Source organism: Cutaneotrichosporon oleaginosum (genome assembly GCF_008065305.1).
Source record: "Cutaneotrichosporon oleaginosum strain ATCC 20508 chromosome Unknown ATCC20508_contig02, whole genome shotgun sequence".
NCBI lineage: Eukaryota > Fungi > Basidiomycota > Tremellomycetes > Trichosporonales > Trichosporonaceae > Cutaneotrichosporon > Cutaneotrichosporon oleaginosum.
The window spans coordinates 1,832,685-1,850,118 of NW_027072171.1; the positions used below are offsets into that span (position 1 = coordinate 1,832,685).

The window sequence follows — 17,434 nt, forward strand, 5'->3', positions numbered from 1 at the left end:
ACGTGAATGAGAGATGAAGTCTGCATCATCAGGAACAGAGTGACTCAACTGGGTGGCGACGGCAGCAAACCCAGGAGCAATAACGGGATCAAATTACCTAGAACTTCGGAACTCGGAGAGCACTTGTGGTCCGAGATGACCTCGGCCGTGATCGCATCTCGATCCTACACCCACATAACCATCGCCTTCCTCGTTAACATGGGCGCAAACCGTTAGCCGTTGAGGCTGAAGGGGGTAGCTGACGACAGTCGAGGTCTTCAAGTTCGCGACCTACCTTTTCATCCCACTCTTCGCCATGCTCCACTTCGGCGACCCGGACTGGTGAGTGTGGCTCCGACTTTCAAGCGACTTCGGTGCTGATGGCAGGTATGAGCATCATGTTCAGCCCGTAAGACCTTATTGGGCTCTCATTGACTAATGCGCAGTTTAAGGATCGTTTTTACCCTCGCGAGGATACTAACGTGAGCTGACCAGGTGGTCGTTGCTGACAATAGAAACCACCACACACCGCGTCCGAAGTTCAGGCCGAGCTTCAGCGATACAAGGACGAGCGCCTCGTCAAGGCTGGGCTAAAGCCAGAGCCAGCTCCAATCAGTGTGCTTACGAGCGTGCCAGAGGAGCGGAGGGGACAGTTTGGCTGGGCCCAGGGAGACCAACGTCTTGTCTAGGCGACCATTGCTCATTGTATGCATATACCACTACTCATCAGGCAGTGCTGGGGAGGGAAGAGGAAGAAGGGGATAGAAGGGCTGCGGGGCGTGCGGGGGACGAGAAATGGGGAGAGGAGGAGGAAAGAGGGGAGGGAGGGGGAAAGCACGCCGAACTACTGCGGATCGCGGCGATTCCATTCGGAGTGACCTAGCTCATGGCAGTTGGGCTTCAAGCAAGCTGAGTGAAGAGAGTTATGCAGGCATGGCCCCGGCGCGCAGTCGACAGCAGAGTTCTCCACCGTCCTCAAGGCCAGCCGGTTCACTGAGGATCATTATCCAGAGCCCACTCCTCTACCTGCCGTCCGCCACTCCTAAGTGCCTAAGCAGTGCGCGAGATCAAGTTAGCAGACAACATTGCCAAGCTCCCACGTCGAAATGATGCGTGCATCGTCATCGCTCCAACTGACAAGTGGCGCTGAAATCAACGCGTTTTTTTAAGGGTGATGGGGAGTCCTACATGGGCGAAGGTGATACAAATAGACCATAGATGTAACTCTTGTGATGGTGCCAAATTTAAATGAGGTCGGCGACGTTGAGAGGCATCTCGTCCACCTGGGTGTTGTAGAAAGCCTCGATCTCGCGGAGCATCTTGACGTCGTCCGTGGTGACGAAGTTGATGGCGACACCCTTACGGCCGAAACGACCGCCACGGCCGATACGGTGGATGTAGTTCTCCTTCGAGGCGGGGAGGTCGTAGTTGATGACAAGCGAGACCTGCTGCACGTCGATACCACGGGCGAGAAGGTCGGTGGCAATGAGGACACGCGACGAGCCCGAGCGGAACTCCTTCATGATGACCTCACGCTGAGTCTGGTCCATGTCACCGTGCATGGCCGAGACGGTGAACTCCCTCTCGTGAAGCTTCTGGGTGAGCCAGTCGACCTTGCGACGAGTGGAGCAGAAGATGACAGCCTGGGTAATGGTGACAGTCTCGTAGAGGTCGCAGAGAGTGTCGAGCTTCCAGTCCTCCTTCTCAACGGCGATGTAGAACTGACGAATACCCTCGAGGGTAAGCTCGTCACGCTTGACGAGGATACGGATGGGGTCACGCATGAACTTCTTGGTGACCTCAAGGACATCGGTGGGCATGGTGGCCGAGAGGAGGACAACCTGGGTCTCAGCGGGGAGAAGCTGGAAGATGTCGTAGATGGCGTCCTTGAAGCCAGTCGAGAGCATCTCGTCAGCCTCGTCAAGGCAGAACATCTTGACGGCGTCAGACTTGAGGGCGCCACGGTTGATCATGTCAAAGACACGGCCGGGGGTACCGACGACGACGTGAGGGCCGTCGTTGAGCTTGGCAATGTCCTCGCGGATGGCAGTGCCACCAACACAAGCGTGGCAGTCGATGTTGAGGTAGTCACCAAGGGCGATGACGACCTTCTGGATCTGCTGCGCAAGCTCACGGGTGGGCGCGAGAATGAGAGCCTGGGTGCGCTTGACAGAGGTATCGATCTGAGGCGTTAGCCATTATCTCATATGATGTCGTTGGCGCCTAATGGGATGTTTGCCCATAAAAACAAATCTGCACAACGCTGTCCTCGATTGTTTGGAGCTCCCAAGGTTCTCCACAGCATCGCCGGCACAGTAACTTACGCGCTGGAGGATGGAAATAGAGAAAGTAGCAGTCTTGCCGGTACCCGACTGGGCCTGGGCAATCACGTCACGGCCAGTGATGATGGGCATGATCGCGCGCTGCTGGATGGCCGAAGGGCGCTCGAAACCGTAGGCGTAGACACCACGGAGGAGCTCGGGCTTAAGCTCCATGTTGTCGAAGCTAGGGAGCGTAAGCACGGGTGCTGGTTCGTGCGAGATGCAGTAGAACTCACTTGTCGACAACCTGGTCCCAGTTGGACTCGATGAGGTCGCCCGAGAGCTCGAGGCCATTCTCGTTGTTGCTGTTAGGTCAGCATGTCAATGTTCCGAGCAGGACGGTGGCGAATTTTCTCCTTCCCCAAGTGACCACCACCCCAGGTCGCTTTTGACTATGAGCACATCCTACTCTCAGACCGCCAGATGTCTGAAGCAATACAGTGCGACAACACTCCCCAAGTCTGAGTAAGCGCTGGGCTACTGCACGCTGGATGGCCCGGCTGGGTGACCTGGCTGCATGGATGGGACGGTCGCGCGAGAAGTTTCAAAGACTCATTGTGACCCAAGATCAAACCTTCGAGAGATCATACTCACTCCGCCATGATTGCTGTTTTTGTTTCTGTTTTTATGAGCGCTTCGTCTACTGTGACAAAGCGGTCGGAGTGCGCGTGGGAGAGCGGTATTGGGAGAGTTGTTGAGATAAGAGACACGAAAGTGTGGATGAAGAAGAAGAGTTATGGATGGGTGGACGAAATGTGCTGGCGGAGGGGGAGGGGGGAGGGAGGCGGAGGGAGGGCCCGACCGCCTTAGCGCCCACAAGGCTGGTGGGTGTGGGCTGCGTTTGGGCCCATGAGCCATGGGCCATGGGTTATTGGCCTTGGTTCCCCCGCCCTGTGTCGCCTGCCTTGCCAGCCAGCCTACTTGCCTCTGGCCTCTGGCTTACAACCTTTCCTACGCAGGCTGCAGGTGACAGTCGCATACCCCCACGCCTATGCGCGCTGGCCATCGCATGCCGTGTGCATCGCTAGCATTCTTGCGCTCTTGTTCTCCTACCCCAGCTCATCGGCGCATCCGCGACCAGACCGACGAAAAAAATGCCAGCTGCCAATAGCGGTAAATATTTGCAATGCTCACACAGGGAAGCGTGCCTGGTCTCACGTGCATTCCCCTGAAACCTCCCAATCTCCACTCATGTCTTTCAGCGTCAAGGTGTGGATAGCCGGTGGAGGTCTTCCAGCTGCCATTCCACTCCGCTTCACAACAACAACAGCGGCATCATCAATAACTTTTGTGCGTATACGCCAGCCTCGTCTCATGCCACCATCAACAGTGTATCGCAAGATCAAGTACCGCCCAAAACCAGGCGACCCAAACAGGCCTCGCACGGTTCGCGGGGCATACATCTATAACCTGGTCGATTGCATTCAAACTTGTCTCTTACGCCGTGACTTGGACCGCGCGCGACGAGCATGGGCTATCCTGGTGCGTTTCCTCCGCGTGGTGACAGTAGGATACCTCATCGGAAGTATGTCTCTGACTCAAGGTGAGGTGTCCAGATGTACACTGGCATGACCTCTGGCTATGGGGCCTCTATCTCCTCACGGATGGGGCGGATCCCTCTGACTCTCGCTTCTCTCAGCACGAGCCGGGCATTGAAGGCGAGCGCTATCTTAGGTCCCTGCAAGTAGCTGCCAAGGAAGCGGATGTACGTCCAAGCCGTTACCATCATGTGTGTGGCGCTGATGTTGCAGAAACCCGTTATCCTTGGTGAGCTGGTCCTGCACTTGATCCGCGTTGGACGCTACCGCACAGCGCTGGACGAGCTTGAAACGTAAGCAGGATGTATGTCGAACTCATTCCTGACAATGAGGTACCTGTCGTCGTTCACGTACCTCAACTCCGCACCCCTGCTTACCTACGCCGGCCTCGTGTGCTTCTACCTCGCCCAGCCCGCGTCAGCGCGCGGTGGGTCTGCAACGGACAACGCCAACGGGACAAAGAACGCACGGCACGACCCAAGGGAATCTGGGAGCGAGGCGAACTCAACACGCTCGAGGTCAATGTCGGATGCTTCCGGTCAGTGCTTAACCCCTTCGATGCCGTGCAGATGCCTGCACGAGTATCATATTGGGCCTTAGATCCGTGCCCCGTCGACCGGCCCCATGAAGTGGAAATCACGCCCTAGCAACTTCGGCTTGCTGGGCGTGAGCTTTCTCCGTCGTTGCTGACAAACAGTTGATCAAGCGCCTCCTAATGCAGAAATGCTCCGACAAGCGCGAGAGTGGTTTGCGAAGGCGCTCAAGGTCGACCCCCACATGACCGTGGCGAGAGAGTTTATGCACCTGGTGCGTAGCAGGCTGACGTGTGGAGGAAGATGTCACGGAGTGGACCGACAGCAAAAGCAACCTCGACTCGGATCTTCATGTGAGTCATTGGCCTTGCACTCCCACACCCTTATACTTGTGGAAGCAAGAGCAAGAGAGGAGGGCCATTAAATCGGTCCTGAACCCCAATCTCCCCTCCATCGTAGAAAGAATTGCTGACGCACAGGGACGCTTTCAGCTGACGATAGATCGATGGCCCGCGCAAGGAGACGACAGACGACGAAATGGACGTGGACAGCCTTGACGGAGAACGGGGCAAGCGCACGCCCTCCCAGTTCAGTATCGACAGCGGAACCGCGAGAGCCGCGTGGTGGAGCGGTGTTCACGAGCACGATGATGACAAGAAAGACGAATACAGGGAAGCTGACGACAAAGGACAGAGCGACGAAGATGACAAGGACGATGACGACAAAGACGATGATGGCAAGTGGGAGGAGTCGGACGATACGAGTGAAGACAAATGGGATGAAGAAGACCGCACAGGCTACGGGCGGGATGAGGACGCAGACGCAGACCTTTGGCAGCTTCACCGCCGCCGGAGGAGCTCAACCGCGTCGCTCTGAGCCCGGGCTTGTTACGTTGGGACGCTGGACATTAGAATTGTAGCATACCATGCGATTGTATGAGTAAGGCAAGGTCTGGCTTGGAGATTGGGGGGATGTGATGTCATTCCAGTATCGGTCCCTTGTAGAGGATCAACTCAAACTTGAGAATGTCAGAGCATCAGAGCGTGCAAAGCGCCACTCGCGATCGCGAATCGCTCAGCAACGCGAGGAAAGGTTGCACGCTTCGAATTATGGGATCACCGTCGATCACCCGGTGGGAGTGCCTGGCACAAACACAGGTGTCGAAGCGGAACCAGATTAAAATCGTAGAAATTCTGGCTTAACGCCGACAGAGGCGAGAGTACCCTGACCTGCACCTCCCCCGCCAGAGTTGGGTGTCGACGTTCAGCTGGCGAGTCTGCAACCCTCAAGCATCCACGGACCAGTGCGTAGCCTAGCCCCGCCATCGCCGTCACCGCCGCCATCGTCGTCGCCACCCCGCGCTGCCGCCCGCGCGTCCTGTCCGCGCGCTCTCCTGGCAAAAGTTCCGCATCGAAATGGAATCTCCAGCCGGCCCCAGAGTTCATATTTGTCTCTGATGGTCAGGAGACCAACTTTGCACTCGCGGAGAGGGCGGGGCATCATGCGCGTGCGCGCGCGCGGGGCAACGAATGATCGATGGAAAGACGGCTGAGGCGGAAAGACGAGAGTGGCGCTGACACGCAGAAAATGTCGACCTCCCAGAAAGTCCGGGCTTCGGAGCTTGCCTCCAAGAACAAGGCCGACCTCCTTGCGCAGCTCACCGAGCTCCGCACTGAGCTCGCTACCCTCCGCGTCCAGAAGGTCGTTGGTGGCTCGTCGTCCAAGCTCACCAAGATGTGCGTGTGTTTATGGTTGTGTGCTCTGCCGGCTCTGAGGAGGGCTTGGAGGACAGGCTGGCGGAGAAGGAAGGAGGGCGGAGGGCAGAGCACTGCAAAGCCATGCACCGGAGGATTCATTCTGACCGCAGCAACACTGTCCGCAAGTCGATCGCGCGTGTCCTCACGGTCATCAACCAGAAGCAGCGCCAGAACCTCCGCGAGTTCTACAAGAAGTCGAAGTACATGCCCCTCGACCTCCGCTACAAGAAGACTCGCGCCATCCGCCGCCGCCTCACCACCAAGGAGGCCAACGCCGTCACCGTCAAGGCCCACAAGAAGGCCATCCACTTCCCCCAGCGGAGTAAGTTGAACGTGGCAGACTGCAGATGCAAATCTCCCGACGTCAAGGAGTAGAGCAGAGCTGACGAAGCAGAGTACGCCCTCAAGGCATGAGCGGTTAGACCTTTGGGCCTGAGGATGGATGCATGAGTGTACTACCATCGATTTCGCGGATGCCATGGATGCCATGAGCTGGATGGACGAGAGATGGACGAGGCCGGCGAGAAGGCGGTCAGAGGATCAGAGGCCATGAACGAAGATGATACGCGATGATGTTGCCTGCACGCGGCCCATCGTCCCACGGAAGACGAGCCCCAGGCGCGGGAAGGATGAGGGTGGTTCGCGGCCTGCACCTAGGTACTTGCCGGTCTGAGGGCTCAGAAGGATGAGCACGAGGACACCCACCACTGAAAGCGATTGTGACGGATGATGCCTCTTGAGATGGCAGCTTCGCGAGAGGAATCCAATTGACTGTTCTCAGCTCGTCGGAGCGTGCGTTGTGCTAGTGCTACCGTCAGTGGTGCTTGCGTCAGTTGCTGCTCTCCCGACGTCTCGAGCTGGGCCGGCATCGATCAGCACGAACACGTGCATGCCATTAGGGGTATGGGTGGCATGGGTGGGTGAATGGATGTCATAATAAAAGTTTGGCCACGTGGAGTGTAAACACGTTTGATTGATTGATATGATCCCGCTGGCCGGTGGACGCTGACGCTTGTGTCATGGTGGGATCTGGCAGGAGGCAGGAGCGTCACTAGGCGTACTGAGCGTTAGCGCGAGCGGCGGCTCATCTTTCGATCTCTCGTTCATCGTCCACTTATCGCTTCTCCCTCTTTACTCTTCCATCTCACTCCCCACATTCCATCTTCCGCGACAATGAAAATCACCTTCAAGACCGTGCAGAACAAGGCAAGTCCACGTTGAAGCTCTGCCCAGATTCGCTAACCCCACAGCTGTTCACTATCGACGCTGATGAGTCGGAGACCGTGCGACGCTCCCGGTGGACAGTCTAATGCCAGGTTGGCGGACTCAAGGCAAAGATCCAGGAGAGCCAGACCTTTCCCGCTGCCAACCAGAAGCTCATCTACTCTGGTGCGCTTTCGCCGCCGTGCGTGACTGACCTCAGGCAAGATCCTCAAGGATGAGTCGACCGTCGGCGAGCTCAAGATCAAGGAGAAGGACTTCCTCGTTGTAATGGTGTCCAAGGCACGTCTTCCTGTGCATCCGCTATCTAACAGCAGCCCAAGACACCTGTCCCCACATCTTCTCCCGCGCCTGCTACTACTCCTGCTGCTGCACCTTCCGCGGCTCCCGCTGCTGCTCCGGCTGAGCCCACTCCCGCGCCATCGGCTTCTGCGACTGATACGACTCCTGCTGCGGCTCAGTCTGCTTCCGATTCTGCACCTGCTGCTACAGAGTCTTCTGCCGCCGCCACTCAACCTACTGAACCATCGGGCGATGTTGGTATGGGCTCCTCCTTCCGTACGTTGGTTTCGTCATTCACAGCCTACAGCTGACGGCCAGTCACCGGCTCCGCACTCCAAAGTGCCACGGACGCCATCATCGAAATGGGCTTCCCGCGCGACCAGGTTGTCCGCGCTCTCCGTGCCAGCTTCAACAACCCCGACCGCGCCGTCGAGTATCTCATGACTGTTAGTGGCGAAGGCATAATCTCGCTGACAGCCAGGGCCACATTCCGGAGACAGAGCCCGCGGCCCCCCGTGCCCCCTCTCCGCAGGCCACCCCGGCTGCTCCGTCTCACGCCGTCCCTGCTGCTGCTCCGGCCGCGGCTTCAGGTTCGACCGCGGCCGCGGCAGGTACTGCTCCTTCCGCAGGCAGCAGCTCAGCCGACAACCTCTTCGCCGTGAGTTATCAGGCCCTCCCGATCCCAGCTCACCATAGGCTGCCGAGGCCGCCATGAGCCGTGACCGTCCGAATGTACCCACCGGCACTGGACTTGACGAGGAAACCATGGCCGCTATCGCCAATTCGCCTCAGCTGCAGCGCATCCGCCAGGCTGTGCAGCAGAACCCGGCTCTTATCCAGCCGCTCCTCCAGCAGGTTGCCCAGCAGAATCCCGCACTTGCCCAGCTTATCAACGAAAACCCCCAGTCTCTGTACGACCTGCTCGGTATCACGCCTGAGGAGATCGAGCAAACCATGTACCCGCAGCAGGTGATGCAGGTCGACCTCACCCAGGAGGAGGCTGCAGCTGTCGAGAGGGTAAGTTTTGTTAACTTGCGACCACAACTTGCTGACGCATAGCTGGAGCAGCTTGGCTTTGACCGCCAGATGGTCCTTCAAGCATTCCTTCTGTGTGACAAGAACGAGGAGCTTGCTGCCAATTTCCTGTTCGAGAGCACAGAGGAGGACCAGCAGATGCACTGAGCGGGAGTTGCGGTCTGATCCACTGGGGCTGAGAGAGTCTTCATGTAATGTATCATGTTTCGGGGGCAGAGTGACCGCAGGAGGAGCAGATACGCTGGGGCTTTTGCGACCATTATAGAGGATGATGAAGCACCCCAGTGCTGTTGCTTGGCGCTGCGTATACTGCATTGCTGCGTTATTGCATGGTACCGCATGATTAGCGATGGTTCACTTAACAAGCACGGAGAATGTCTGAGTTTGCTCCCGCGAACGCGACGCGTCCAGTCAACCCTGGATGCCATGTTGACTTTGGCCACTCGCGTACTCGCCCATTAGCCTACTTCCTCTCGTCGCTCCTGGTATTGTCCACTCTTCGCTACGTATATCCTACATCACCTCTGATTAGCATGGTTAGCCCTCAACTCATGGTTTAGCAGCTAACCACAGCCAATGTACGAGAAGGAGCTGGCTACGGCCAAGCCCCAATTCGATGACATGGGTAAGCTCTCCGCTGTCTTCCCCCAGGTTGTAGCTCACCTTCAGACAAGGACGCCGAAGACCGCTTCTGCCGCTTCGTCGAAAGACTGGGTCCCCGGTCTGATGGACTTGTACGCCTTTTCGACCGCGGAGAGTTTTTCTCTGCCCATGGTCCAGATGCTCTCCTCATCGCGGATCAGGTATACAAGACGACCAACGTGCTAAAATATCTTGGTTCGCGTAAGGTGGGACCCAGCAACGCGCGTGGCCTTCCGTCCGTGACGATCAGCATGACGCTTGCGAAGGCATTTCTTCGCGACTGCCTGACAACTAAGCAGATGCGTGTCGAGATCTACGAGCCCGAGGAAGGCGCGCGTGCCAAGAATAATGCGCGATGGCAACTCGCCAAGGTGGCGTCGCCTGGCAATATCAGTCAGCTCGATGACCTACTGTTCGCGAGCGAAGATCTGTTGTCCAACGCCGTGAGCATGGCCATCCGTATCCAGATGCGCGACGGGCAGCGCACTGTTGGGGCTGCGTTCGTCGACGTTCAGGATAAGACCATTGGCGTGGCCGAGTACGCCGACGGGGAGAACTACGGCAACACGGAGAGCCTGCTGATTCAACTTGGGATCAAGGAATGCCTCCTCCAGACCGACGACAAGCGAGTCGACCACGAGCTCTCCAAGCTGCGGATGCTCGTCGAGCGGTGCGGCGTGATTGTTACGGAGCGCAAAGCGTCCGAATTCCAGGCGGGCAGCGTCCAGCAAGACCTCGGGCGGCTGTTGGATGAGACCCACCCAGCCACTCTTCGTAAGTCTGCTCGCCGATTCTAGTTAACCAGTCCAGCTGAGTACGACCTGAAGACGGCGGTGTCGGCGCTAGCTGCTCTCATCTCCTATCTTGGTCTCATGTCAGACTCGCCCATGCACGGCCAGTTCAGGTTACACCACCACGACCTCTCGCAGTACATGAAGCTGGACGCGAGCGCTCTCAAGGCTCTCAACCTCATGCCTACCCCAGAACTTGGCGGAAATAAGAACATGAGCCTGTATGGTCTGCTGAACCGCTGTAAGACAAGCCAGGGGCAGCGTTTGCTCGGGCGATGGCTCAAGCAGCCGCTTGTCAATCTGCATTCAATTCAGGAGCGACAGAACATTGTTGAAATGTTTGTCAACGACGACATCAGTCGGCGGCAACTGCAAGAGGAATACCTTCGAGCAATGCCAGATTTCCATCGCATTTGCAAGAAGTTCCACCGCGGTATCGCCACCCTTGAGGATATCGTGCGAGTATACCAAGCCGTCGGGAAGCTTCCGCGCATTATCGAGTGCCTGGAGAAGGTGCAGGAAGAGAACCCAGTTCATGCCACTCTGTTGAACAAGGTGTATGTCGATGAGCTGAGCGATCACTTGGAAAAGCTCGGCAAGTTCAACGACATGGTGGAGAACACAATCGATCTCGACGACCTGGCCAGCCACAACTACACGCTTCTACCTTCCCTGGATGGCGAGTTGGAGAGAATCCGAGGCGAGCTGGTGGACGTCCGTGACCAACTGGATGCCGAGCACCGCCGCGTTGGGGCCGACCTGGGCATCGACATTGACAAGAAGCTCCACCTCGAAAACCACCACGTGTATAAATATTCATTCCGCATCACCAAAGCCGAGGCGAGCCTGCTGAGGGGCAAAAAACAGTTCATTGAGCTGTCGACACAGAAGTCAGGGACCATCTTCACCACCAACACGCTGCGCGAGGCGAGCGATGACTTCGCGCGCTTGCAAGATGAATACGAGACCAAGCAGCGGCACCTGGTCAAAGAGGTCGTTGGCATCGCCTCTTCGTACACCCCCGTACTTGAGCTTCTTGACAACCTCATCGCAGCGATCGACGTGGCTGTGAGCTTCGCGCATGTGTCTGCAAACGCCCCAGTCCCGTACGTCAAGCCGGTCATGAAGGAGCGTGGTTCGGGTGATGTCGTTGTGCGCGCTGCGCGTCACCCGTGCCTCGAAGTGCAAGACGATATCCAGTTCATCGCCAACGACCATGAGATGCGCAAGGGCTCGAGCGAGTTCCACATTCTTACAGGTCCCAACATGGGCGGCAAATCGACGTACATTCGCCAGATTGGCGTGATCGCACTCATGGCGCAGCTCGGTTGCTTCGTGCCAGCCGACAGTGCGGAGCTTCCCGTCTTTGACTGCATTCTGGCACGTGTCGGCGCCGGCGATAGCCAGCTCAAGGGTGTGTCGACGTTTATGGCAGAGATGCTGGAGACGGCGACAATCCTGCGTTCTGCGACCCGGGACTCGCTCATCATCATCGACGAGCTGGGCCGCGGTACGTCTACATACGACGGTTTCGGCCTGGCATGGGCCATCTCAGAGCACATCGCAAGCCAAATCCGCTGCTTCTGCCTTTTCGCGACACACTTCCACGAGCTCACTACGCTCGCGGACCACATGGCGTGGGTCAAGAACCTTCAGGTTCGTGCCGAGGTGCAGCAGGCTGCGGCGGGGTCGAAGCAGGATCGCCAGATCACGCTTCTCTACCAGGTTGTGGATGGCCACAGCGATCAGAGCTTTGGCATACACGTCGCGGAGCTCGCGCGGTTCCCCGACTCTGTCGTAAGAGTGAGAAATAACATCAAGAACAAGCTGACAAGCAGTTGGCGAAACGCAAGGCTGAGGAGCTCGAGGACTTTGGCGAGGGTGAGGCGTCGCCCGCCGGGAAGTTCCCCAAGGGTGAAGTGGACGCCGGCACTGAAATCGTACGCGCCTTCCTCGACGAGTGGCGGCAACGCGCGGAGGGCGGCGATGGCGACGCCCAGCTCACAGCTCTCCGTGCGACTGTGGATGAGTTCCGTGGCAAATTTGAAGGGAACGCATGGGTCAAGTATGTGCTGGAGGCGTTGTAATAGGTGCAGAGCCATGGCGATATGGCGAGGAGCGCGGGGCTTGGAACAGAACAGCTGAAGAATCAAAATGTAACTGTACCAACGTACCAGACATGGCTGGTGTTTGGTCGTCTCATCGCCACACGGCGTTGTACGGCTCGTTGCGATGACTCGCAGCCCGACCGCAGTGAGGAGGCGGCGTGTTTGTTTCGGACCTGAATACAAGCAGTTTGAGCGCTCGGCACAACTGCGTAACAACGTCCGCATTCCATGCGGCTTGGGCCAGAAATAACTCTTACGCGTTTCCATAGGAGCATAGGATCCATAGATCGGTGGAGCGACCTTGGCGACGTGAGGATGGCGATCAAGGCGATTGGACGATTGGACGAACAGGTGAGCGTGACGAGTTGTGCAATAGTCCCACGCGTCCACTGGCCACCGGCTGGCCACCAATAACGCAGTTGTGTTTGAAGGTGGCTTGGGGTTGTTGGCTGATAGATCGAATGATACAGATATCAAGGTTGCATGTCATGGGCTGGTCAGGCCCGCAAAGCACATCCCACGGAGTACGGCACGGACGGGACGCAGATGCAGTTCTCCGAGGATCCGAGGGAGGAGGAACAAGCAGCCGAAACTGACCGTTGGGTCGGACCTGCGGAACGTGGCTCGTGGACCGCGGGGCATGGTGACTGTGGTGAGGAGGGAGGTGAACGCCTCCTAGCTCTTAGGTAATTAGCTGGTATCTCGTAGATTGCGGTGAACATGTGTGCCAACCAAAGCTCAGTGTGGCCAGTTTGATCCAGATCAGAGTAGTGAACGATGGCATTTTCCTGACCCAAGCCACAATATGTGCGTGTGCCATTCAAGACAAGATGCGCAGTCTGACCGCCTGACGGCAAGTCGTCGGGGGTGACGCCAGCCCTTGAGCCTCGCAGCCTCCAGCCTCCAGCCTTCATCTGCCTCCAGACGCGTCTCGGAAGGATCTCGGACGCGTAAAACAGGGCAGGGCTGGCTGGGGTGCACGACCAGAGGAACCGAGGCGCATATAATAACCAAGGACATTCCCCTGATCAGCCCAGGCTGGACGTTCCCAGAATAGATGACACCGCATTTTGGCCCCTTTGCACAAGTTGGGAGCTTGGGAAATTGGGAGGCCTCCCATCCATGCTGCGCAGAATCCGACAGAGGGGCGGGCGTAGCCTTTGCATGCAGCTGGCAGCGAGGAGGTCGAGGAGCATAACTGACTGCTGCTTTACTCATCTCTTCTTCATCTTGCATTCATCATCTCCTTCTCTCTTGTGGTTCATACTCCTCACGCTCCCTCCATCTCCCCCTCCCTCACTCTCTTTCGTGAGTACTATCATTCTCAAAACAGGCGGCATCCTTGCTAGCGTTGCTGTGCAGCGCACCTTCTATTCTGGTCCTCATGAGCGTGTCCCGAACAGCGCCCCTCTCTTGCCCCACCCCAGTAAACATGCTGTTCTGTGGCAAGCATCTTCCTCAGAGCTGTGGCCACTTGCTCAAATGCAAACATCCGCCGCATCTAGAGGCTGCCATCGTATTGTTCTCCTAACACCAGCACAGTCATCATGCTCGTGCAGCTCGTCACCTCCGTCCTCATGGCCAGCTCGGTACGTTTTTGCTTACCTGGCGCCCACAACCGCCGCGCGCTGACTCCCAAGGCCAACGCCCTTGTGACTGCCACCGGCACTATGGGCGTCACCAACCCCACGGCTGCCGTCATGGGCACGCCCATCAATCAGACGTCGGAAGCCCGTCTTCTTTCGCTCAACTCGATCAACGACTTCTGCATCTTCGCGCCCATGCTGCCCAACTCGGTCGTCGGCGACACCGAGGAGGAGCAGGTCGCATGGTGCGTCCAGCCGCGCAACAATGCCCGCGTCATCCCCGACGGTACGATCCAGTCTGCTGCTCTCGTCAAGACGCCTCTCTACTGGCAGATCCACGGCTACGGTGACTTTACCCGCCTTAACATTGCCGCTGGCGACCAGGGCGGTGAGCTCGACCCTCACGGTGCCAAGGGCACAGGCAACCCCGTTGGCGGAAACGTCACCTGCAACGCCACCGGCGCCGACGTCTCGTACGAGGAGTGGATGAAGTGAGTTGCATCAAGCACATCAGCTGACACTAGCTTCATGTCCTATTCGATGTACTGCCTCCGCATCTGCATTGCCGAGCAGGGCCAGTACACCGCGGAACAGGTCTGCCAGCACGAGATCGATCTCATGGGCTGCCAGTGGGTCATGCCTGGCAATTACACCAACAACACCTTCACCGAGTGCCAGGCCGACGCCGCCCTCCCGCCCGGATGGTACCCTCAACCAGACGGCTCAATCTCGACCTTCCACCAGCGCTACACTGGCACTAACACTGCGGGCGGCAAGACCGAGCTCTGGACCATTGGAGTGACCGTCACTCCCTCGGCCCCCTACTCGACCCCTTCGTCCAGCCAGTGCACCACCTTCTCGTCGGTTGGCAACGGCATCCCCACCGAGAGCCTGACCGCCGGTGCCGCGTTCACTTGGAGCGGCGCTATCCCCGACCCGAACTCCCTCTCGTCTCCCACTGCTCGTGCTTCCTCTCAGTCGGCTGTTGTCACGACTGTGACCGATGCCAACGGTCAGGTCCGCGCGACGATCTCTGTTGCCGCTGCCAACGCCTCCCAGTCTGGCAGCAGGAACAGCGGGGCGAGCCCGGCCTTCGCCATTGCTGGCGCTTCCCTTGTCGCCGTGCTCGCTGGCATTGCTGCTGTCGCTTTCTAGACACCTGAACATTAAAGTAGATCATTCCACCTCCTCTGTATTGTCTCTGTCATCACGCACCGCCCCATCGGCACGGGCGCCAGCCTCACAACCTCTATCGTCGACTAGTTGCTACCTTGTAGGACTTTCTCGACAGCATGGACACTCTTGTCGCAATTTGCTCCAATAGTGTGTGGCACGAGAGGGATAATGGACGGCGCTCCCTTTGCCGTGACATGTGGCACTTGTCTGCCACCAACGGTTGGGTGCTACATTCAGTAAAATGGTCAATACACGCCTCGAATGATGACTCCGCACCCAGTCGACGTCTCGCTACCCTACATGTCGTCTACCGCTTAAGATTCAGACGGTTGGTGCGAGGTGCTGGGAGGGCTTTACTGCGGCCAAGTTTGAAGCAAGGGCTTAAGTGTCGCACCGAGACTGTCCACCGTAATGAGGGCTTGCCAAGTGTCCAGGTTCGACGAAAAGATCCTGGGTGAAGCGGCTGAGCTACGGCATAGGCGCAAGCATGACTACTACCATGCCACTGTAACTCCCCGTATTCCATACGACCAATATCAGTGTTAATTGCAAAAATACCTGGAAAATATCTCCCGCATCGCCGATTGTGGGTATCTTTGATTAAGCCTAGTGTAGTCCATTTTGTGGTAAGAGGTAATTCGAATCTCACTCATCCTACGTTTCCACGATTTTGATCTGAGTCTCGACCCGCCACTGGCAGCCCCAGCTTTCAGCCCAAACCATCATCGCGCTACTGCACTACTGCACCACGCAATACTTCTGATACATCTATAGACTCGCTAGCGCTCAAAGACGAGCCGCGCCGCCGTTGAGGGTGGACACACCACCTTGAATGCAGCGCTTGGCGCCGTCGACCATCTGGTCAACGATTACCTTGGCCGGGAGCACCTCAGTGATACTCCCCGCGACCTCTCCCATAAGCCACAGCTTTCCTTCGATCGACCGCTCGGGCTTCTTGGACAGCTCGTGATCGTGGGGGATGATGCCACGCGAGGTCAGGTCGGCAATTTCCTGGGCACGTGTTTCGTTCCACTCGGTAACGTACGGCGTGTTGCGCACGCGCAGCGGGCGGCCCGAGTAGATGAGGGTGCGGGTGGTGTCGCCAGCCTTGGCGCTGATGATCTGCTGCTTGTGCATTTTGGGCGCGGCGGCCTCCTCGGACGCGACGAAGCGCGTGCCGACCCACACGCCTTGTGCGCCGTACATGAGTGCGGCGGCGAGGGAGCGGCCGTCGTTGACGCCGCCGGCGGCGAGGACGCAGACGCTGTTTCCCTTCTTGGTCTTGAGGGACGAGCAGGCGTCGACGACCGCGGGGATGAGCACCGAGAACGGGATGTCGCCGGTGTGTCCGCCGCCCTCGCCGCCCTGCGCGATCACAATGTCCACGCCGGCCTTGACCACGGGCCCGACGTGCTTCGGGTGCCCAATCATGTTCGCGACCTTGACGCCGCCCTTGTGCAGCTTCTCGACGACCTCGGGCGGGCACACGCCAATCGCGCACACGAACAGCGCCGCCTTCTCCTCAACGATGATGTCGATCAGCTCGTTCAAGTGCCCGTGGGTGTAGTCGTGGTTGGTGGCGCGCGCGCCGCCGCCGATCTTGGGGAGCGCGAGGTCGATGCCGAACGGCGCCGACTTGTCGTTCAGGAACGACTTGAGCTCGGCAATCTGCGTGCGCAGCTGCTTGGGGTTGAGAGCGAGACCGCCGATGACGCCCAGGCCGCCCGCGTTCGTCACGGCCGCAGCGAGGCGCGGGCCAGAGGCAACGAACATGCCCGCGAGCAGCACGGGGTGCGGGATGTTGACTGGGGTTAGCCGGGGGGGTCTCGGCGTGCCGTATCGGCAGGATTAGCGTGGGGTCGATTTCAGATCAGATCACATGAGAGACGAGATGACGACGAGACCTGCGCCCGCGGACACCTACACATGTCGGTGAGCTGGGTGCGAATGACGGCCATGGTTGCGCTCTTGTCTTGGTGGAAGGGTTGTGAGTGCGAAGAGTAGTGGTGAGAAGGGCGGTAGTGACCGGCTGGGTACTTGTAGCGAGACACGAGCAGTGGGCAGTGGGCTAACGCCGAGCTAGCGGACAAGGCCGTTCGCGCCAGTGCTTCGCGAAGTGTATGTACGCGTTTGATCATGTGGTGCGATGCCGGTAATCGGGGACCCCGGGTTGAGGTTGCGGGGTCATAGCCGGCGGCCGCCGCGTCGTGGAATGAAGCAATGTCGGCCCAGGCCGATTTCGCTTGGTGATGAATGCCGAGACATCTGCACGCTTTGGCCTTTGTTCATGCTTAGTAGTTTGCCTACTTCTAATGACTGGCCGGCAGACCGGCAATGCACAACGTGTCTCTCACGCTTCCACAGACCGCCGAAAGCCACCAGTGCGGAGTGGAGATCGGAGATCGGAGATCGGAGGACAGGACAACCTCCACCTGCGCGTCAGATATATCTGGCAATGTTACCAA

General features: G+C 58.1%; 8 protein-coding genes across 8 annotated transcripts; 6 read left to right on the forward strand and 2 right to left on the reverse strand.

Moving 5' to 3' along the window:
• Positions 1–295: 295 nt before the first annotated feature.
• On the forward strand, positions 296–668 carry COLE_02414 (uncharacterized protein; the record flags this gene model as incomplete). The annotated part of the gene is made up of 4 exons (XM_018422259.2): positions 296–321; positions 367–388; positions 426–461; positions 495–668. 4 exons carry the CDS (start codon positions 296–298, stop codon positions 666–668), a joined length of 258 nt encoding a protein of 85 aa, XP_018281364.2.
• A 555-nt stretch (positions 669–1,223) lies between these two features.
• COLE_02415 (uncharacterized protein) lies at positions 1,224–2,474 on the reverse strand (the record flags this gene model as incomplete). Its single annotated transcript, XM_018422260.2, has 2 exons — positions 1,224–2,162; positions 2,304–2,474. 2 exons carry the CDS (start codon positions 2,472–2,474, stop codon positions 1,224–1,226), a joined length of 1,110 nt encoding a protein of 369 aa, XP_018281365.2.
• Positions 2,475–3,491: 1,017 nt separating this feature from the next.
• On the forward strand, positions 3,492–5,247 carry COLE_02416 (uncharacterized protein; the record flags this gene model as incomplete). The annotated part of the gene is made up of 6 exons (XM_018422261.2): positions 3,492–3,782; positions 3,844–4,005; positions 4,052–4,131; positions 4,171–4,376; positions 4,536–4,645; positions 4,873–5,247. The coding sequence occupies 6 exons, from the start codon at positions 3,492–3,494 to the stop codon at positions 5,245–5,247; spliced, it is 1,224 nt and encodes a 407-aa protein (XP_018281366.1).
• A 711-nt stretch (positions 5,248–5,958) lies between these two features.
• COLE_02417 (60S ribosomal protein uL29) lies at positions 5,959–6,503 on the forward strand (the record flags this gene model as incomplete). The annotated part of the gene is made up of 2 exons (XM_018422262.2): positions 5,959–6,107; positions 6,239–6,503. 2 exons carry the CDS (start codon positions 5,959–5,961, stop codon positions 6,501–6,503), a joined length of 414 nt encoding a protein of 137 aa, XP_018281367.2.
• Positions 6,504–7,301: 798 nt separating this feature from the next.
• On the forward strand, positions 7,302–8,813 carry COLE_02418 (uncharacterized protein; the record flags this gene model as incomplete). The annotated part of the gene is made up of 9 exons (XM_018422263.2): positions 7,302–7,334; positions 7,379–7,411; positions 7,445–7,517; positions 7,552–7,631; positions 7,667–7,907; positions 7,950–8,077; positions 8,113–8,289; positions 8,328–8,648; positions 8,691–8,813. 9 exons carry the CDS (start codon positions 7,302–7,304, stop codon positions 8,811–8,813), a joined length of 1,209 nt encoding a protein of 402 aa, XP_018281368.1.
• A 227-nt stretch (positions 8,814–9,040) lies between these two features.
• Positions 9,041–12,186, forward strand: COLE_02419 (uncharacterized protein; the record flags this gene model as incomplete). The annotated part of the gene is made up of 5 exons (XM_018426422.1): positions 9,041–9,202; positions 9,240–9,291; positions 9,336–10,082; positions 10,119–11,896; positions 11,938–12,186. The coding sequence occupies 5 exons, from the start codon at positions 9,041–9,043 to the stop codon at positions 12,184–12,186; spliced, it is 2,988 nt and encodes a 995-aa protein (XP_018281369.1).
• A 1,568-nt stretch (positions 12,187–13,754) lies between these two features.
• COLE_02420 (uncharacterized protein) lies at positions 13,755–14,948 on the forward strand (the record flags this gene model as incomplete). Its single annotated transcript, XM_018419810.2, has 3 exons — positions 13,755–13,796; positions 13,848–14,284; positions 14,318–14,948. The coding sequence occupies 3 exons, from the start codon at positions 13,755–13,757 to the stop codon at positions 14,946–14,948; spliced, it is 1,110 nt and encodes a 369-aa protein (XP_018281370.1).
• An 807-nt stretch (positions 14,949–15,755) lies between these two features.
• COLE_02421 (uncharacterized protein) lies at positions 15,756–16,927 on the reverse strand (the record flags this gene model as incomplete). The annotated part of the gene is made up of 2 exons (XM_018420706.2): positions 15,756–16,774; positions 16,894–16,927. 2 exons carry the CDS (start codon positions 16,925–16,927, stop codon positions 15,756–15,758), a joined length of 1,053 nt encoding a protein of 350 aa, XP_018281371.1.
• Between the last annotated feature and the right edge of the window lie 507 nt (positions 16,928–17,434).